Source organism: Phaseolus vulgaris, chromosome 5, assembly GCF_000499845.2.
Source record: "Phaseolus vulgaris cultivar G19833 chromosome 5, P. vulgaris v2.0, whole genome shotgun sequence".
NCBI lineage: Eukaryota > Viridiplantae > Streptophyta > Magnoliopsida > Fabales > Fabaceae > Phaseolus > Phaseolus vulgaris.
The window spans coordinates 2985366-3007740 of NC_023755.2; the positions used below are offsets into that span (position 1 = coordinate 2985366).

Below are 22375 nucleotides of genomic sequence, written 5' to 3' on the forward strand. Positions count from 1 at the left end.
AACATACTTGTGCACATAAATCTTTATTATCAATTTATATAATTCATAATTATATAATATATAGATCCGTGTCCATGTATCTTACATTTTAGAAATTGTACATATCTCTGTGTCCATATCCGTCACTACAAGAAAATGATTCAATGGTAACTAATTTAGAAACTAAAAAAAAATAGTTTCTATAGTAACTAATTTAGATACCATTTTATAAACTAAAAATTATTGGTTACTAAAATGGTATCTATTATTAATAAAAATTATAATATAATTAGATACTATATTTTTGGTAGCTAATAATATTTTTTTTTTATAGAAACCAATTTTTTAGTCTCTTATTAAAATGTAATTGGAAACCATTTTCTTAGTCACTTTTAATCTATTTTAGAAACTAACTTTTGGTCTCTCAAAATAATAAAATTAGAAACTAAATTGGTAGTTTCTAATCATCATATAATTAGATACTTAAATTTTTAGTCACTATTATTTAAACTTAGATACTAATTTTGGAGTAATTAAATTTTATAAAATTAATTATTAATTATTAATTTATAAAATATTTTAAATTAATATGAATAAATTTACTACTTTATTAATTTTAGTATAATATAAAATAATTAATATCAATTTAAAAATTACATTTAAAATAGTATTTTAATTTTTTAATTTTTTAATTTTATTTAAATGTAAAATTAAATTAATAATAAATTTAAAGTATTATTTAAATTAAAAAATTAATTTAAATAAAGATGCATATTTTTTCAAAAACTTATTTAATTTTTTTAAATTTGAGAGCAAATATTCTCCAGGATTTTAAATTTTAAAGTTATCTCTCTTTAACTTTATACTCATCTCTCACTCTCAGCAACACTCTGCAACCGCCGCACCCTACGACGGCAACCTGCAACCGCCGCAACCAGCAACCGGCGCACCCTGCGACGGCAACCTGCAATGGCAACACATCCTGCGACGGTAACACACCCGTAACCGTAACGCACCCGCGACGGCAACGCACCCGACGACAACACACTCTACTTATCAATCTAAGTTTCATTCTCGCTCCATTAATTCATGCTCCATTTTCGATCTTTGTCTTTTATATTTTTTTTTCTCATCGAAGCTTCACAACTTTACTCACTGTTTCCCATCTTAAAACCCTAAATTTTGTTATCATGTTGTATTTCCCAAAAATATTTATGGAGAGTTAGTTCTTAAGGAGAACTAATGTATTTTTTAATTCTCAAGAGAAATTAGATTTGATTGAAGATACAAATTGATAAAATGCACCGTCAACACTATATCTATTATGATACAACTTGTGTTCATGGTGCTTCTTGGATGTAGCTGAAACCATTAATAGACAAAAATCTCTTTTCAACTCAATAGGGAATGATCTTCGTTTAGTCTCTGTTATGTTAGAGTGTCGTTGTTGTCTCTGGTGTTTATGCAGTGGTCCTGTGCTTCATAGGTTGCTTGTCTACTGCTCTACTTCTTTTGAATTTGTTTTCTCTTTTATGTCACAGTATGCGTTGCTGTGGTTTTTCAATGTTATATGTTGGTCTGTCTTTAAAGTAGCAAAATGTACTAGAGATAGAGATACCTATTGAAGAACTGTTTATTTTTTAGAATTATATAAATTGTTGGATTTAATCATTTATTTTTTTGATGTGATGAACATTAGGTTTTTAATTCCGTTTAATATTGAGTTTATTTGATGTGTAGATTAAATGTGCTACTTTGTGGTGACAACCACTTTTGAATGATGTGAATTCTGGTGACACTTCACCTTTTGATATCAATGAATTCTGCTGGTGGGCCTCAAGGACAGTTGGGTATGTGAAGGAAAATATTGTTCTGCTTGATACATTGCTCACCTTCCACAAAAAAAGAATAACGTAAACTATAAATTTCAGGTTCTTTACGAAAACAGGGTCTTGGAGTTAGTCCCATTGTCCAACAAAACCAAGAGCCTTAACCAATTTTCTGCCATCTTTCCCTTAATTGATGCCATAATATTATTTGTACTGTCTTTTGTTTTTTGTCTTTCTTGTATGACCACATCCATTTTTAATATTCTCATTTCTTGGACCCATCTTTTTCTTTGCTCCTTAGAGTCCAAATTTATTATCAGAGTATAGGTAGAGGAATTGTGAATTCTTGTATAATGAAATTTATGCTGCTTCTTGTTGAAGTGCTTCTGGATGTTTGCATGTACATTTACTATTTATGTGTAGCATCATTAGGGTTTTGCACGAGGTTCTTTATGTTGGGTCTATTAGTGTCTAAGTTCAAGAGGGGAGGGGTGAATTGAGCTTATAAAATTTTCGCAAGAACACACAATTTTTCAGTATTCCAGAGCCAAAAAGAACAGATTGTTTTTACATGAAACAGATTGATTCTTCAGAGCAGTGTTGGCACAATTTGAATTTGTTCAATATAAAATTGTGATCAACAGAGAAATATAACAGAACCAGATCAGCTTAATATTGTGAGGATGAAGGATACAACTATGCTTAGAAATCAACCAAAATTACTCAACACAAGATTTTAAGAAGAATGATCCCTTCTCAGATTTAAATGAATGGCCAGTTTGTTCACAAATCACTTAAACCATTATATACAGCAACCTTGTTTATAATCAGAGGACATTAACAAATCAGGAAGAACAGTTTTCACTTAAACCCAGAATTAACAGATTCAATTTCAAAAGAACAGATTTAGTTCTTGACAGAATTAAGCAAAACCAGAAATGAGTGCAGGGATGAGAAGACAAGATACACAAGTTTTTATACTGGTTCACTCATACAGAGCTACATCCAGTCTCACCTTACCCCAAGGTGGAATTCACTAAAACCAGTACCAATTACTTACAAACACAGCAGTTCTTGAACACTACAAGAACAACACACACAATGCTGAAAAACCCTATTTCAGCACACCTTGCACTCCAAGAAACCCTATCAAGGAGTGATTAACACTTACACCTTTACAAAACAGAATAAAGGAAAGATTACACCTGAAAAGAAGATGCAAGAACCCAAAAACCAGTAGTTCAATTTGCTGCAGAACTGCACCAGCACCTTCACCAAGATCAAAGGTTTCCTAGAACAAGCACACTTGAAAATCTCTTTGGAAAACCTTTCAAAAAATCTTTCAATCCTTCTTCACACATGGAAATTGTTTGATCTCTGTCAAAAGCGTAATTCCTCAGCACTAATTCATGTGAGAGAGACTTTTCTTTATATAGAAAACAGTTTCTAACTTCTTTTTAAAAAACAGTTGAAAAGCAATTATGAAAACAACAGATTCATTTTTTAACTTAACAGATTTATTTTGTGAAAACTGCCAACTCTGTCTGAGTTGTACCTTTGGTGCCCTAACAAACTAGTGAAAAATCTTTCAGCAGACCAAAGAATAAACCTGTTCCTTCACAGTAAAACAGATTAAAGTATAACAAACAGACCAGCTCAGCTTAACTGAAATAACGAACTGAGCTTTCCCTTGGTGCCCTAACAGAAATTTAGAAAAGCCTTTTAACAAAGAAGAAATAAACAGATTCTTTCTTCATAAAACAGATTTATTTGTGTACTGATTTAAAACTTTTAAAATCATTTTAAAAAGCTTTTCAAAAACCATTTAACCACATCATGTGCTTGATCTAGACTTGGTTAGGCATCTAGGATAGGTTATACAACAAAAGGCAATCATACACACTTACAAGCCTAATTACAAATGAATCTAAAAACCTATTACAATCTTCAAAGCACTCAAGCCATTTTCTTCATCAAACACACATCAAGCCTTGGTAGGGAAGAAGCTTTCTCCAGCTTCAACACTTTACATGGTGCATTTTGCATCCATGTTTTGTTCTCATGTTCTTCTGATTGATTTTTATATGAATAAGGGCTCTTTTCTGTGTGTTTGGTATATATGTGTGACCAGTCATACATTTAGTGAATCTTGTTGTTGCAGTGAATTACGAAGCACGTCTTGAAGATGGGACTCTAGTAGCAAAAGCTGATGGATTGGAGTTCACAGTCGAAGATGGTCAGTGCCTATTAATTTTGTTACGCTCTTCATGTTATAAATTGTGAGATTAATGTTTACTCTGTTACAGGTTATTTTTGTCCTGCTTTGTCAAAGGCTGTTAAAACCATGAAGAAGGGAGAGAAAGTGGTTTTAAGTGTGAAGCCTCAATGTAAGTTGTCTGCTGAGTTTTGGTACTATTGGAAAACCATTATTTGCTTTTATCTTTTACTGAAAACAAGATAAATAGTAATTATTTATTTACTTTTGTTCAAATTTTATGATTTATTTATCTGTTTTGTAGGTGGATTTGGTGAAAAGGGTAAGCCAGCACATAGTGGCGAAGGTGTAGTTCCACCAAATGCATCATTGGAGATTACTCGTGTTAGTTTCTTAGAAGACTGTCAGATGTAACTGATGACAAGAAGGTCATTAAGAAGATCCTCAAGGGTCATGATGATGAAGGGGAGCTGTTTGAATTCAAAACTGATAAGGGTAACTTGAAAGAATGTCTCAATGTTTCTCCTGATTTCTACTAAATTATTTATTAAGATAGCTAATGTGAGTGTTTTATGGATTGAGCAGAACAAGTAATTGATGGGCTTGACAGAGCTATTTTGACTATGAAGAAGGGTTAGGTGGCATTGTTAATTATTGCGCCTGAGTATGGTTTTGACTCACCAGAGTCTCAACAGGAACTTCTTTGGTAGCATTTCTAATCAATAGAGACAATCGCAAAGTCCATCATTATTTCATTATCACAGATTCTCCAATTTGTGTTAACTTGATGTTCATCTCCTTTCTACTGTTAGAGCTATGTATACTTCCTCTGCAGTTTTGGGGCCAATGATGATAATGTTCGCACTGTATTGCATATCCGTCAGGTGTAGTTGATATAAATGATAGTAACTTTTTCAGATATAATTGGATATACAACTTAATATAACATAAATCTTGGTTGCATGTGCTGCAGGGAAGTATTGGACAATGGTGTCAGTGTTCGTTGGATATACCTCACAAGAGGGATATCCCAAGCAGTTTTGAGTATCATGTAAATCTCAGTTGAATGGGCTATCGATCGCTGGTATACAGGTCAATATTCTTTCTCTATGTTAATATGTTGAATAAGGTAACACGGTTGAACTAATTTGAATTTCACATACCAAATAAATTTTCTATATAACAGTGGTGATCATGATCTTTTGGTTCCTTTCTTGGCAACTCAAGCATGGATAAGATCTTAAACTACTCCATCGTGGATGATTGGAGACAATGGCATATAGATGGCCAAGTTGCAGGGTATTCCAGTAACTATAGTTATGTAATCACCAAGCTTAATTTATCTAAAGCTGATTAAATTTGTGTTTTCCTACAAATAGATACACAAGGACTTAATTCAATCGAATGACATTTGCAACTGTGAAGGTAAGTCTTTTTTGTTCTCCTTGCTGCTCTTGTGGGTCAAATATAGATTCCATTTGATACTATAACAAACAATGATGCAATGAGAATGAGGTATGTAGCATATTTGCTAGTTTTTGATTCCATTGTTTTGTACTGGTATATTTTCAGGGTGGAGGCCACACAGCTCCAGAGTACAAGCCTGAAGAATGTTTTGCCATGTACAGTAGATGGCTATCTAAGAGAGCTTTGTAGGAATAACCAAATAAGGTCATTCATTTGCTCTGTTAGCTAGGACTGAACTTAGGATCCTGTTCGTAGCAAAGTCTGAGGGTCGATTTTGTTCACCAATAAAGTTTACGTTCATTCTTGGAACATATACCTTATCATTAATATTATATTGAAGTCAATACAAGAGTTTTGTTTGGATCAAAATAAATGGAATCTTTCAGTTCTTGCTTCCAAGATTGTTCTAGCCCAGAAGTTTGTAAATAGTTTGATGGATAGAGAAGAACACTTCCGCTCTTACTTTTTTTCAACAGCTCAGTGAGTAGCTCAGTGAGTTGCAAGTAGGCACAAAAAATGTAATAGGAATAGATTAAACTTTATTGTAAATATAACTCATGGATATTAACATAGTTGAAAGTAGATTTCAAACAACTACGCAATATAATTTACTTATCCATATTTGGATTCTGAACATAATTGTTTTGAGTTGATGAACTTTATAAATTTATTTTAAATTAGTGAACTTAAATCTACAAATAAATATAAAATATGAAAAAGTTAAGTAGGTAAATAAATAAATAAAAACAAAAAACAAAAATAAATAAATAAATAAAATAATATTTTATAATAAATTATATTATTTAGAAACTAATATAGTGACCATTTTTTGGTATTTATATATTTGGTCACTAAATTGGTTTCAATGAAATTGGTTGTTAATTTGGTTTCTATATAATTGGTCACTAAATTAGTTTCTATATATTTGGTTACTAAATTAGTTTCTACATATTTGGTCACTAAATTGATTTTTATTTAATGGTAACTAATTTGGTTTCTAAATTAGACTCTAAATTGGTATCTAAAATTAGCGACCATGATTTTAGCCACTTAAAACTATTAGTTTCTAAATTAGTCTCTAATTAAGTTAGTGACTAATTTTATCATTTTAGAAACCAAAAATTTAGTTTCTAAAAATACTTTTTCTTGTAGTACGTGTCGTATCAGTGTCCGTGTCAGTATCTATAGATACCATCACAATATCTTACTAGCATAAGAAATATAAACCAAACTAGGCCATTGATTAGATCATGATCTAAATTTGAATGTTAAATTCAAATTTTTCTTCCCTCCTTTTGTTTTTAAAATTTTCCGCCTAATATTATAGGACTTTAGATTTAGTGTGAGTGTGTGAAGTTTGAATTATTTAATTACATATGAATCTATACTAGATACGTTACAGTTAAAATAATAATAATAATAATAACATAGTTTAAAATTTAATAAATTAAAATAAAATTTCAAAATTGTAATGATAAAAATAAAACAATATCACATAATAAAATAAAATATTACAGAAGCACAAAAATATTTGTTCTTAGAATTCTTTATGAATAGGTATAATATACCATTGTATCGTTTTTGTTAACATATGAGTTTTTGTCTAATTCTCCCATATTTTTGTATTTTTATTTTTTTTGTTTAATAATATTTTTTTCATGTGATAATAAATGATTATTGTTATTTGAGGTATCAGCCTAGCTAAGATCTTAAGTTGCATAGTGATGTCTCACATTAAAGTTTTTATTTAAAAATAAAAAATATTTGACCCACACCTACTATTGCAAAGTATCATAAGGCACCCTGATACAGTGGCGCAGAGCGTGGTGAGCGTTTTAAATACAAGAAACAACTTCAACTTAATCCTTAATATTTTACTTTAAGATAATCTCTAAACTTTAATAAATAACTTTCATATTTTTATATATTATATTCCTTCGAGACAAATTAAAAACAGTACTCTCAAATTTATTTAAAACAAAAAACAAATATAAAAATACAAAGACCAATTTTCAAGATTGAAAGTCATATATATAAATTTAATACACGTGTCGAGAATTTCAATGTGACGTTTTGTTCATGCAAGTGTCTCATATATATATATATATATATATATATATATATATATATATATATATATATATATATTATTTTATTTGACTTAAATCTTAAAAACTTATTTAAGAAAAATATAATTTAATTATGAAACGCTATTTCTTTTTGTATATATAAGAACACTTTATCCAAACACAACCATCTTAAAGAGTCTAAGACCTAAGAACAAAACAATGGTTGTTCCTCTTAGATTCTTGTTCCTTCTCTCTCTCTCACTCTCTTCTCCACACTCCCAACCCATCTTCATGCATCATTCTCTCACCACTCCCACATCGAACTTCCCTCACAGACCCACCAATCGTGGCAGAAGCAGACCCACGTCCACTTCTTCTACCATGACCTTCGAACCGCCAACAGCCCCTCCATCGTGCAGATCGTCGACACCCCCAAGAACGTCCACAACGGCTTCGGCACCACTTTCATGATGGACGATCCCATGACGGAAGGCCCGGAGCTGAGCTCGAAGGCCGTTGGGAGGGCCCAGGGGATCTTTGGCATGGCCTCTGTCAACGAGCTGGCCTCCTTCATGCTCATCACCTTCGCTTTCAAGGAAGGGGACTACGCTGGAAGCTCGTTGAGCATGCTCGGGAGGAACCCCATAGAGGAGCAGAACAGAGAGATGCCCATCGTTGGTGGCACTGGCGTCTTCAGGTTCGCCACCGGCTATGCTATAGCCAACACCGTCGATCACCTTTCTACCTATGATCATTATGTGGTGGAGTACAATATCACTGTGCGCCATCACTAATGTCATCTTCTACCACATTTTTGTGGCTTTTTATTGGATTCATCTTTCACATCTCGCATGCTTCTATGAAAAAAAGTATATTTGTTTTTAGGAGTTTGAGTAAGTTATTTGTAGTTCTTTTTCATGGTTTCGGCTTCTCGTGGATTATTAGCAGGTTCTTTTTTGGGAGAATGTTGATAAATTCCAGGTTTTATTTTGTGGATCAGTGGTAACCACCGTCTCTTTATTACTGTTGCTCTACTTACTCATTGGTTACTGGTGCAACATCACTTACTCAGAAGAAATATCCAATGCTTATTCTGAGTTTTTTGGATTCACTTTTGAACTTTCGGAGACTCATTCACTTGACGATCATTTTAATCCTTATCCTGATTTCAACATTTGATAACATTTGAGCAATGCTTTACATCGGTTCTAGAAATTATTTTATAGTCATCCTACATAGACGGAGAGAACATGGTAAAATATCAATTAATTATATATAAGACGAGTTAAACTATCAGATTAATCCTATTATACGAACGATTACTAAGTCAACTAATATAATATAGGATTTAATATGTATCGTATGTGCGGTACTGCAAATAAAAACAGAGCATACGAGAAAATCCTAAAATCAAAGGCATTTAGATTTTTGTTTGCGAAATTCAAAATTGAAATGTTACTGTTGCAAGTGCTCACCTGGCCAAAACTAACAATTTGAAATGTTAAGAACCTTATTTTTTATTATTACTCAAAAAATGTTGAAAAAGTCATTCCGCCCCTGCTGTGCCTAGTTTTTCGGAGGTTGAAGAAGTGGTGCCGTTAGAATCTGGAATCGCATCACCAATGGTTGCTGGAACGTGGGTAGTGGCCGATTGGGGCTGTTACCTTTTTCCCTATATAAACAAGGGTTCCCCTCCTTCAGGAAACGCATCTCACTTTCACCTTCTTCATCTTCTTCACACCTTCTTCTTCCTCCCACCTTCTTTTACTTTTCACTTTCTCTCAACTCACTTACTTTTAATTATCATAATTTTTCTGCGTTTTATTTGGGTATTACTCTTTTAAAGAGAAACTTGCTTGTTCTGATCCTCGGAAATTACCGGGAAGATGCTGTTGTATCCTGGGGGACTTGCGCAATACACCGCGGATAAGTTCATACGGACAGTGATTACTCATGCCTCGGGAAACCAATTTTGTTCGTTTTAAAGCCTAAATTTTACTACAATCGTAAGGACTTATGGCTGAAAATCTGAACAACAACGACAACATTGCTCCGGGACCGTCAAATGTTGTTTCCGCAACGCAAACCATTTTTGCGAAACCATTTCCGGATGTCTCCAAAATTGAAGTTTTCACCGGTTAGAACTTCCGACGTTGGCAAGAATGTGTGTCCACCCTATTGGACATGTACGGAGTTGCTCTTGCACTTACAACTGTCAAACCCGACTCAACCACGACTACGAAGCAAGTTGATGATTGGATCCATGCGAATAAGGTATGTCGTCACACTTTATTCAGTGTGTTATCTAACGATCTGTTCGATGTTTATGCTTCTTATAAGAATGCGAAAGATATTTGGGATTCTCTTATCCTCAAATATACTGCCGAAGACATCGTCAGACAAAGGTTCGTAATTGCAAACTACTACCGCTGGTTGATGTTCGAAGGCAAAGACTTCAAAATCCAGATAAACGAATATCACAAGTTGATTGAAGATATCAAAATTGAAAGCATAAACTTGTCGGATGAATTCGTGTCCAAACTCTTGATCGAAAAGCTCTCGCAATCTTGGACGGATTATAAACAACAACTGAAGCACAGACAGAAACATATGTCTCTATCAGATATGATCACCCACATCATCATCGAAGACACAAACAGGAAGGAGTGCGTTGCTGCAAAGGCCAAAGCTTTGTCTGCCAAAGCAAACATGATAGAAGACAAACTAGCTCAAAAAAGGTACGAGAAAAAATTTGATCACAAAAAGAAACCTAATAACAAATTCTCTCGTCCCAGTGGAACTAACCCCACTTTCAAGAAAAAGGGTAATTGCTTTGTTTGTGGAAAGTCAGGCCATCATGCACCTCAGTGCAGACATAGGGCCAAAAACGACTATCCTCCTAAGGCAAATCTAGTCGAAGGGGAAGATACTATTGTGGCAGTCGTTTCACAAGTAAACCTTGTGACAAATGTGAGCAAATGAGTGGTAGACTCTAGGGCTACCCGACACATCTGTGCAAATAGAAATGTGTTTACCTCCTACACAAGTGTGGGGGATGGAGAAGAACAAGTATATCTCGGTGACTCCAGGACAACTCCTGTCCTAGGAAAAGGAAAAGTTCTTATGAAGCTCACATCTGGGAAAACTCTGGCTTTGAATGATGTGCTACATGTGCCATCAATTAGAGTTAATTTGGTCTCTGTGGCATTGCTAAGTAAAGTTGGGGTTAAAGTGTCATTTGAATCTGACAAGATTGTTATGACAAAAAACAATGTTTTTGTGGGAAAGAGATATTGTGATCAAGGCCTTTTTGTATTAAACATTTCTGAAATTATGAATGAATCTAAATCTTCTGCTTATATTGTTGACTCGTATGATATATGGCATGCTATATTAGGATATGTGAATTCTTCGTATGTTATAAAATTGCAACGTCTAGGATTAATCAACATGCATGACAAACAATGTAGTAAATGTGATGTATGCGTAGAATCTAAAATAACGAAGAAAATATGTCACTCTGTAGAACGTCAAATTGAAATTCTTGGTTTAATTCATACCGACCTTGCTGATTTAAAACAAATCATGTCTAGAGGTGGTAAAAATTATTTTGTAACCTTTATAGATGATTTTTCTAGATACACCAAAGTGTATGTAATTAAACATAAGGATGAAGCTTTTGACATGTTTTTAACTTATAAAGCGGAAGTAGAAAATCAACTGAATAAGAAAATTAAGAGAATTAGGTCAGATAGAGGTGGTGAATATGTTTTATTTAATGATTATTGTGTAAAAGAAGGTATTATTCATGAAGTAACCCCACCATATTCACCTGAGTCTAATGGAGTAGCTGAAAGGAAAAATAGGACTCTTAAAGAAATGATGAATGTCATGCTTATTAGTTCTAATGCTCCTGATAATTTATGGGGTGAATCTTTGTTTACTGCGTGTTTTTTACAAAATAGGATGCCACATAGGAAAACTGGTAAAACACCCTATGAGTTTTGGAAAGGTTATCAACCTAACCTGAAATACCTAAGAGTGTGGGGGTGTTTAGCTAAAGTGATGTTACCTGATCCTAAGAAAAGGAAAATAGGCTCTAAAACATCTAATTGTATGTTCTTAGGATATGCAGAACATAGTGTTGCCTATAGGTTTCTAGTCCTTAATAGTGATATAATTGAACGTAACACTATAGTAGAGACGAAAAACGCTGAGTTCTTTGAACACATCTTTCCTTTAAAGAGTAGTGGTACATCTGAACAACCTATAGATAGTGCTAGTGATACCTTGAGTGAGGATGTTAGGAGAAGTAAAAGACAGATAAAGGAAACATCTTTTGGAGATGACTTTTATACTTATTTAGTTGAGAATGATCCAATAAGTTTTGTAGAAGCTATTAGTGCTCCTGATGCTAAACATTGGGATAAGGCCATTAAAACTGAGCTTGATTCAATTAAGAAAAATAATACATGGACCTTAGTAGATCTGCCTAAAGGAGCAAAGCCCATTGGTTGTAAGTGGATCTTTAAGAAGAAGTACCATCCTGATGGATCCGTAGAGAAATATAAGGCAAGATTAGTTGCTAAAGGTTTTACTCAAAAACATAACATAGATTACCTTGATACTTTTGCACCTATTACTAGGATTTCCTCTATCCGTGTATTGCTAGCCTTAGCATCTATCCATAAGTTAGTAATTCACTAAATGGATGTTAAAACAACTTTTCTGAATGGTGAATTAGAAGAGGAAATTTATATGACTCAACCTGAAGGATGTGTAGTTCCAGGTCAAAAGGAAAAAGTATGCAAACTTTTAAAATCTTTGTATGGTTTGAAACAAGCACCAAAACAATGGCATGAAAAACTTGATAATGTTTTACTTTGTGAAGGTTTTTCTACCAATGATGTTGATAAATGTTGTATTCTAGATCTGAAAATGGTGAATATGTCATTATATGTTTGTATGTGGATGACATGCTAATCTTTGGTACATGCAATGATATAGTTTTTCAAACAAAATTGTTTCTTGGATCTAAGTTTGAGATGAAAGACATGGGTGAAGCAAGTGTGATTTTAGGAGTTAAAATCATAAGAAAGGGAGATAGTATATTACTATCCCAAGAAAAATACACTGAAAAACTTCTAAAGAAGTTTGGTTACTATGACTTTAAGTCAGTGAGCACCCCTTATGATGCTAAACCCAAATTAAAGAAGAACAGAGGAGAATCTATTTCTCAAACTCAGTATGCCCAGATAATTGGGAGCTTATTGCATTTAATGAGTTTTTCTAGACTAGATATTGCTTATGCAGTAGGTAGATTGAGTAGATACACTCAATGTCCTAGTCAGGATCATTGGGATGCACTTGCGAGACTCATGAAATACTTGAGAGGTACAATGGATTATGCCATTGAATATAGTGGATTTCCCGCTGTGCTAGAAGGGTACAGTGATGTTAACTGGATCTCTGATTCAGATGAGACAAAATCCACTAGTGGTTATGTATTTACACTTGGGGGTGGTGCAGTTACATGGAGATCAGTCAGGCAAACTATTATTGCAAGATCAACAATGGAATCTGAGTTTGTTACTCTAGAAATGGCTGGTAGTGAAGCTGAGTGGTTGAAAAACTTCTTAGCAAACATTCCTTTAGGAATGAAACCAACCCCATCTGTATCAATGCATTGTGATTGCCAATCGGCAATAGCTATAGCTAAAAATAAAAGCTACAATGGAAAGAATAGACATATACAATTGAGACATAATTTGGTGAAACAACTGTTAAAGAGTGGAACGATTTCTATTGACTATGTCAAGTCAGAATGGAATTTGGCAGATCCTCTGACTAAACCCCTAGGGAGAAAAATGATTTTAGAAACATCGAGGGGAATGGGACTTAAGTCACTTACAAACAAACAAGTGATGGAAACCCAACCTTTGTGATTGGAGATCCCATGAATAAGGTTCATATGGGTAAAATCAAGTCACTTGTTAGTTCTGCTAGCACTGATGTTGATTTTAAATCAATTCTGTCCATTCCTATGGTGTGTGTGAAAGTGCTAGTTACTGCATTATCGAGAGGATAAACTTTGTAGTTAAAATTCAGAGGTAAAAGAGTTTTAATGATTTTCATATCCCTTATGGGTGGTGTATGATTTGCAGCATACACTTGATGAAATCACCTATATGAGTGTCAAGTGGGGCCGCTTGCATGAGATCTTGGCAAGATCTCTATAGCACTCATGAATACCGGGCATGCGCATGGCCTAGTAGCGCAACACAACAATAACAACAAGTAATGTGGGGGTGTATTATGATTGATAAACCTCTTACACATACTAACTGTCTTGGTTCATATAGCTTGTTATACCAACTACACTATGTGTTACGTTCATTAATCTAAGACTGGTTCATATAGCTTGCTATACCAGATCTTATGCATTATATCTTACATGAACCCAGAATATTCTTTTTGTTTCAATATCTCTATGTTTTATCTTTTGCAATATGTGGGGGATTGTTGTAAAACGAAGTTGCGGTATTGCAAATAAAAACAGGGCATGCGAGAAAACCCTAAAATCAAACACATTGAGATTTTTGTTGCGAAATCCAAAACTGAAATGCTTCACCTGGTCTTTCGGAATCGTTGCTGCAGTGGAGAAGTCGTTTCGCCCCTGCTGTGCCTGGTTTTTCGGAGGTTGAAGAAGTGGTGTCGTTAGAACCTGGAATCGCGCCACCAATGGCTACTGGAACGTGGGTAGTGGCCGTTTGGGGCTGTTACCTTTTTGCCTATATAAACAAGGGTTCCCCTCCTTCAGGAAACGCATCTCACTTTCACCTTCTTCATCTTCTTCACACCTTCTTCTTCCTCCCACCTTCTTTTACATTTCACTTTCTCTCTCCTCACTTACTTTTAATTATTATAATATTTCTGGGTTCTACTTGGGTATTACTCTTTTAAAGAGAAACTTGCTAGTTCTGATCCTCGGAAATTACCGGGAAGATGTTGTTGTATCCGGGGGGGACTTGCGCAATACACCGCAGATAAGTTCTTACGGACAGTGATTACTCACGCCTCGGGAAACCAATTTTGTTCGTTTTAAAGCCTAAAATTTACTACATATATTACACCGATTAAATAACCAGTGTAATATATGTCTTACACACTATTCGTATTAAACCTCATATATTACATTATATATATATATATATATATATATATATATATATATATATATCATCCAAGTTTTAATATAATCATAGATTCACCTTACATTTCATATATGTAGTTCAAGATCTTACACACTTAATTTTCCTTAAGTGATAGGGTGTGTGTAAGCAAGTCTTCCTCATACATTTCTAGAACTTTTCATAAGATTTTTTGGGAATTCAACCATCAAACCCTATACGGGTAATATCTATTTTTAACAGAACAAAGAGAAGAAAAAATGAGTTTGAATCTTTGATAGGTATTTACATAACTTATCCAAATTAAGAATTTGATGGGTTCAACTTGACGAGTCTTTTGGATACTTGAAAATCCAAGATGCATAAGAGAACTAGTTGTTCACAACAATCCAATCCCAGAAGCATGTGATCATTCAATGTGGTTTGTTCGCCCTCATAATATTGCTTAGATAGAAATCTGCAAATAATCCACAGCCAGCAAACAAAGAGCATGCACCCATCATTGGAATGTTTCATATGAATTGTCATAAAAATACATTTAATTAGAATTTCATGCATTGGTTATTTTGATCTTTATTCACAAAAAATGTGGTTTAGTAATTGTTTGTGACCATTATAGAGATGGAGCTTTTCTCTTCACTACAAGAAAATCAACAAATAGAAATCAATTTTAGAGACAAAAAATAATTAATTGCTATAATAACTAAATTAGAGATCATTTTAGAGACTAAAACAAAATTTGGTTTCTATTATTTTTAAATGGTTTCTAAATTGGTATCTAATTAGCAACCAAGATTTTTGCTACGAAATTTAAAATCTAAATAATTGGTAGTCAAAACATTGGTAGCTAACTAGACACCAATTTAGAAACTATTTAACAATAGAAACTATTTTTTTTTTAATTTCTAAAATTGTCTCTAATTTAGTCACTATAACAACTATTTTTTTTGTCTTTCTAATATTAGTTTATATTTCATGATTTTCTTGTAGTGTTTCAAATTGCACATCTTTATGTATGATTTTGAGTAGTTTATCTATCTTCACCTCGTGATTTTAAAGATGAATTAGTTTTTCTTTTTAATTTGTTAATAAATAAATCTTTATGAGCAATTAAGAGAAAAATAAAGGATGAGAACGAGAAAACATTGTTTATTTTTTTCTTATTATAATAAAATAAAATAAAAATATTATTATAATAATAATAATTATGAACACAAACAAATATTGCTAAAGTTTATTTTGGGATTTTAAAAAAAATCCATAAAAATATATAAAACTTCTATTAATTTTATAATTTTATTGTGGGTAGTTAATTCACTTTGAAAAAAGAAAAAAAAATACATGAATTCTTTTTAAAGTATAAAGGAAAAAATAATTATTATTTATGCAAAAGAAGTAATTACAAAAAGAATCTCTTTATTTTTGTATAGATTAATATTTAAAACTAATATTTAAAATTAAAAATTTCTAGATATAGAGACCTAAAGGTGTATTATATTTAATTTTATCAAAAGAGATTATTAGCTGAAAGATGATTATAGATTCTTTTATATATGTTCACAAAGTGCAATGTTTTATTTGTAAGCTTATAGATAATATTTCAGTTAATTAGAGTTAGCAATATAATTTGCTGATCATTAAATAATTTTGTGTTGAGTCAAACCGATTACTATTTTAAATTGGCTATAAGCCTTTTTATGTGACTCTAATTATTTAAAAAATAATTTAAATAAAAAATAAATATATTTTTTAAGTTTAAATTATATTAATAAATCTAATTTTAATTTTACGTATAATTATTTAATACATAAATGATATTACACACAAAATATTTTTAATATTTTAAAAAATATAATTATTATTTTATAAAAAAATTCGATCCATAAGTATATTGATAAACTAATCTAAGCCCATTTAAATTGTAGCATAAGTAATTTGGTAGGAAAATGACCCATTGCTCCCTTCAATGCTTAGTTCAATCAAGTGGACTATCACTTTTAACCAATAATGTTTAGGCAACTTCTTCCTGCACCTCTACAAATTTCTTCCTGCACCCCCTCACTTTGTGAAAAGACTGTTTTGCTCCTTTAAGAAAAATACTTCCGGATTGTTTTTTCCGAAATATTTCCAAAAACATCTTTTTTGAAATATGTTTTATGAATTCCAGATTTATAAATCGGAAATAAAAATATTATTCCAAAAAAAATGTTTCCGAATGATTTTTTGTCTTTCAGATTTTTTATTTTGGAAATATATTCTTTGTTTATGGAACCAGTATTTCGGAAACACCTAAAACTGTAAAAGGTAAATTTTGGTATTTTTAAAGAATGTAGGGGTGCAGGAAGAAAAGTGTAGAGAGGAAGAAACACCCTAATGACCTATTCAAGTGCTTTTGAAATGTAAAAGGTTACCCAATATGTTGAGGCTTGAGGTCTTATTGGATAGAATTCCTTTTAATCTATTATTTTTTACTGAATAGTAATTGTTTTAAATTTTAGTATATATAGATTTAAGGTATATTATAAAAAGTCTTTTGTACCTTAATTTTTTATATAAACACTAATTATTATTATTATTATTATTATTCCAAGAATATTTAACTTAAGTATCATATTAATTAGATACTTTTAGATGAGAATTAGAATATCTTCACTTTTTTTAAGAATTATTATTCATATTTAAGAATAGCAAGGGGTCGGGCACACACATAGAAATTATTCATTACTCGTCTTGGATACCTATTTAAAGATATCCACGAATTTTAAAAAAAAATATTTTATAGATTTTTAAAATCAAATCCAAATATTACAACAAAAAATATAAACTCAAATGACAAATAAAAGTTAAAACATAAGTCAAAATTAATAGTAGTTAATATACTTTTCTTTTTCAGAGAAAACTCTAGTTATAAAAAGAAAACTCTAGTTATAGTGTTTGGTTTATGTGTTTTGACTTTTATGGGTTGAATCAGTTGTTAATTGATGTGTATGGTAGTTCCTTTATATTTGTGGTATATTTTTTAGTTTATTTCGTTTTGTCTGATAAATTAGAGATATTTTTCATATATTTCAGAATGTGGCGCAATTATGTTGTTGTTGCACATTTATTTTCTCTATTCTTATTGTTGTTTAACTTGGATGTCCGGTTACTGAGATCGAAACAGACTCGTCTAGTATGTAGCCTTACACTTAAAACATACATCCAAATAGAAGTAATTTAAAAACAACTTAAAAACAGTTATAATAAAAGTGGCACTCTACAATTTATGTTTTCCTCTTCAATATGTTGATTTTAACCACTTAATTCCTGAAACAAATAATATACAAATTAAAGTCATGAACAAATAACATAATAATACTATTAGTGATTCTTGTAGGAACGGGGCAGGGTATCTAATTTATAGAGCCATAATGAAAAGTATGTTAGTGACTGGGTGGTGGAAGGAACATGAAGCAATGCTGTCATGGGCATAACAGGTCAATGTTTATGCGTGGCAGCAGTAGAGCTCACACTTTGGTACACAACCGACTAATTTTGCCACACCATGCCAAATAAAAAAGGGGTTTAACTACCGTTTAGACCACCTCTATGCAAATGTCCACACCAACCACAGAGCATTTATGTCTATATGGTTGTCAATTTCTCTACCACATAATAATACTATTAGTAAAATTAGAATGAAATATTAAAAAAATAGTAAGATCATCATCAATTATTTTTCTATTCTGGAACGAATTGGTATTGAAAGAACTATTGTCATCCTTATCGGTCGATCAATTATCTTTTGCCTCCTCTCCTTTTATTGTTTCCTATTCCTTCACAAACTCTCAGTTCAGATAGTATCTGCAAAAGACACTCTGACACTCAAGTGAGATCTCGGTATTTGATGTTCGATGTAAGTAATGTGTGATGATGACATACATTTTTCTCGAAACCCGTGACTATTTTATATGATTATTATGGACCCTTTGTTATTGGGTCAAATTAGGGTTTTAGATCATAATTAAAAGCATATTATCTAATGCTTAATCACTATTTGATCATGTTAACCTTCTATTAGGCATAACGAATATGGTTATGTCGGTCGGCGACGCTGAGATCTCCACCCTCCATATCCGATATTGACCGGTACACATGTTATTATATTAAGCTTTTATCTTTTCCACTAACAAACCTTTTATACCATCACTTGTCCATTTGTTGACGTTTAGTCCTAGTTTTAAGTATTTCAATAACTATTGATATATGGTCTTAGTAGCATTTCAAATTGTTCAAATGTGGATATAGTTTTTAAATTTATGGTGCTCAAGGCTAAGTTTGATTGAGATATAAGCATGTCTATGCATTTTTTTATATATGAGAAGCTAATTCATTGACATTCAATTACAATGTCAAATATAGTTACATGATAAAATCACTCATGTGAATGATATAAGCAAGACTCTTTGAGTTGTACATTACACTTACTATATACATAATGAATATTGGATATTAACTATCTTTCACTTTTGAGTCTTTAGATATTAAAAAGAACCTTGAGAAATTGTGTCCATTTTTCTTTTGCTTAATTATTAAAATTCACATCTCCATATGAAATCACAGCAACTTCATGATAACTGGATGCAATATTAGAGCTTTACACTTCAAATAGAAGATGTTAAATTTCTTATTCCATTCCATGTTCATAGAAATGATACAGCCACACATTGTACTCAACAACAGCATTTCCAGATGTAGAATTAGACCACACAGTCTTTGCCAGTGCATAGCCCCGAGCAAACCTGAAAGCACCACTGCCTCCAACAATTGGCATTTCTCTGATCTCATCCAACACACCATTCCTCCCAACCATGCTCACACTACTCCCTTCATAAGCACCCTCACTGAACAAGAAATTCATCACCATCTGAAATCCAAGATCATGCTGAGAAGCCAAAGCATAAGTTCCCTGAGCCCTTCCAACCTCTTTTGAACTCAACTCTGACCCTTCAGTCAAAGGGCTGTCCACCATGACAGTGGCTCCAAATCCACCAAGAGACTGCCTTGGTGGATCTATGATTGTTATACATGTTGGCTCTTCACCATCGAAGATGTCATGGAAATAATAATGCAGATGTGTGAATCTCTCCACTCTCTCTGTGGGTAAGATTATGCGGGATTCTTCTATAAACTTTCCTTGGATTGCTATTATTCTGTGACTACACACCACAAACAACAATCCAAACACACTAATCATTTTAGGTTTAGGGTTTATGAGGTGTTGGATGTGTAGGAGCTTGTGTTGTGTTTGGTTCACTTCACTTATAAAAAAAAAGTATATCATTTCTTTATTACCCACGCATTTCTCGAGGAAAGTTATATCGGTGGTCTTTGTATTTTTATGTATATTTTAATACACGTGTGTAGAACTTGAATGTGACGTTTTGCAAGTGGGAAATGCATGGGTAATAAAGAATTGAAATAAAATCTGAAATGGTGTATCTTCTTCTATAAGGGAAGAGTTTATCCAAACACAACCCATCTTCCACGTCAAACACCTAAGAACAATGATTGTTACACTTAGATTCTTGTTCCTTCTCTCTCTCGCTCTCTTCTCCACACTCCCAACCCATCTTCATGCATCATTCTCTCACCAATCCCACATCGAACTTCCATCACAGACCCACCAATCTTGGCAGAAGCAGACCCACATCCACTTCTTCTACCATGACCTTCGAACCGCCGACAACCCCACCATCGTGCAGATCATCGACACCCCCAAGAACGTTCCCTACGGCTTCGGCACCACTTTCGTCGTGGACAACCCCATGACGGAAGGCCCGGAGCTGAGCTCGAAGCCCGTTGGGAGGGCCCAGGGGATCTTTGGCCTGGCCTCTCTCAACGACCTGGGCGCGTTCATGCTCATCAACTTCGCTTTCATGCAAGGGGACTACGCTGGAAGCTCATTGAGCATGCTCGGGAGGAACCCCATAGCGGAGCTGAACAAAGAGATGCCCATCGTTGGTGGCACTGGCGTCTTCAGGTTCGCCACCGGCTATGCTATAGCCAACGATCTCCAACAGCTTTCTACCCCTGAGCATGTTGTGGTGGAGTACAATGTCACTGTTCGCCATTCATCACTAATGTAGTCTAAGAAGCAATTTATTTGAAAGTGTTTCTTCCTTTTACGTGTCTCTTCCTTCTTTTCTTTCTGTCTTTCTTCCCTTTAAACACGTATTCTGTTATTGTGTATACACGTATTCCTCTCTGTAGTTTTTGCTACCTTCCACATACTTGGTTCATCTTTATATATCTTGAAGTTCATGGAAATATTCCAATATCTACCACATTTTTTGTGGGTTTTTTGGATTCATCTTTCACATTTCGCATGCATCTACGTTTCATCTAGAAAAAAGAGAGTAGAATTTCTTTTAGGAGTTTGAGTAAGTTATTTGTAGTTCTTTTTAATGGTTTCGGTTTCTCAGGGTTTATTGGCAGGTTCTTTTTCGGAGAATGTTGACAAACTCCATGTTTTTATTTTGTGGATCAGTGGTAACCACCATCTTTTTATTACTGGTGCTGTACTTACTCATTGGTCTGGAGCAGTGTTGTCAAACTCGTAACTCGGAGGTGGATTGGAGAGGGAAAAAAAACTCGTAACTCGGGGATCGTAACTCGACTCGGAAGAGTTACTATTCGAGTTACTATACATAAGATAATTAAAAATACATTCATAATTCATGAAATGGTTGCAATACATAACATAATTTAACATAGATTCATAATTCATAAAACGGTTCAAATACATAACATAATTAAAAGAAAGTAGATTCAAGATAATGTTTAATACAAATAAACTATCCAACAAAATCATTCGCATTCATCATAGGATAATCATCTTCATCCTCCAAAAAATCTTCATTTTCATTAGCATCAATTGGAGGAACTTCCAAATCATTATCATCATCAATTGGAGGAACCTCAATTGTTGCTCCTCTACTAGCTCCAACTTCAAGTAATATTTCTTCATCTAAACCATGTAATGTTTCATTTTCCTCCACAGTCCATTCATCATCAGAAGAAAGATCATCAACCGTATATTCTTTTGTCTTTCTAACATCTTTCTTCTTCGTCAATCTTGAATTAGTCATCACAAACACCACATCGTTCATAGTCATTTGGTGTAAACGATTTCTTTTCTTAGTGTGAACCTAAATAATTATAAAAGTAGTTAACACATCATATGATCATCTAAAAAATAATTATGAAATCACAGCCAGATGAACTAAATTCTTACCCTTTCAAAAGCACTCCAATTACGCTCACAGCCAGATGAACTACAAGTCAAACTCAATACTCTAATTGCAAATCTTTGTAGTTCTGGATGTTCATCACCATATGATTCCCACCATTGTGATGGAGTTTTGGTCTTGAGTCCAAGTTGAGCTAAGGGAGTACCATACAATCCAGACTTGCTCTTGAAACTCTCTAATTGAAAATCAATTTTACTCATCACATCAAGGTCTCTCACCAACCTCTCCAAACATTCATACATTCCACGTTTCACCTCATAATCAACTTTAAAGTCAGGATGATAGTGTAACATGGGATTAAGATAATAGCCCGCAGCATGCAACGGCCTATGCA

The 22375-nt window shown here is 33.2% G+C and overlaps 4 protein-coding genes and 1 pseudogene across 11 annotated transcripts; 3 read left to right on the top strand and 2 right to left on the bottom strand.

The window, feature by feature from the left end:
• Nucleotides 1-797: 797 nt before the first annotated feature.
• Nucleotides 798-5889, top strand: LOC137834840 (peptidyl-prolyl cis-trans isomerase FKBP62-like). 8 transcript variants are annotated; one of them, XM_068643058.1, is made up of 10 exons: nt 798-1829; nt 3970-4044; nt 4115-4195; nt 4328-4518; nt 4609-4729; nt 4836-4907; nt 4997-5115; nt 5210-5322; nt 5403-5448; nt 5596-5889. In XM_068643058.1, exons 1-4 carry the CDS (start codon nt 1796-1798, stop codon nt 4435-4437), a joined length of 300 nt encoding a protein of 99 aa, XP_068499159.1. In that variant the 5' UTR covers nt 798-1795; the 3' UTR covers nt 4438-4518; nt 4609-4729; nt 4836-4907; nt 4997-5115; nt 5210-5322; nt 5403-5448; nt 5596-5889. The 8 variants fall into 8 exon arrangements, 7 of the variants coding, with proteins under 7 accessions (XP_068499159.1, XP_068499158.1, XP_068499155.1 ...); XR_011084974.1 differs by having other exon boundaries at nt 826-2253; nt 3825-4044; XM_068643055.1 differs by having other exon boundaries at nt 1599-1829; nt 3952-4044.
• Nucleotides 5890-7778: 1889 nt separating this feature from the next.
• Nucleotides 7779-8625, top strand: LOC137836213 (dirigent protein 21-like; annotated as a pseudogene).
• A 10766-nt stretch (nt 8626-19391) lies between these two features.
• LOC137834842 (dirigent protein 21-like) lies at nt 19392-20032 on the bottom strand. Its single transcript, XM_068643062.1, has one exon. The coding sequence runs from the start codon at nt 19983-19985 to the stop codon at nt 19416-19418; it is 570 nt and encodes a 189-aa protein (XP_068499163.1). The 5' UTR covers nt 19986-20032; the 3' UTR covers nt 19392-19415.
• Nucleotides 20033-20239: 207 nt separating this feature from the next.
• Nucleotides 20240-21092, top strand: LOC137834843 (dirigent protein 21-like). The gene has a single exon (XM_068643063.1). It carries the CDS (start codon nt 20296-20298, stop codon nt 20875-20877), a length of 582 nt encoding a protein of 193 aa, XP_068499164.1. The 5' UTR covers nt 20240-20295; the 3' UTR covers nt 20878-21092.
• A 493-nt stretch (nt 21093-21585) lies between these two features.
• On the bottom strand, nt 21586-22334 carry LOC137836137 (uncharacterized). Its single transcript, XM_068644993.1, has 2 exons — nt 22026-22334; nt 21586-21939 (listed from the first exon to the last, which is right to left on the bottom strand). The coding sequence occupies exons 1-2, from the start codon at nt 22332-22334 to the stop codon at nt 21586-21588; spliced, it is 663 nt and encodes a 220-aa protein (XP_068501094.1).
• Between the last annotated feature and the right edge of the window lie 41 nt (nt 22335-22375).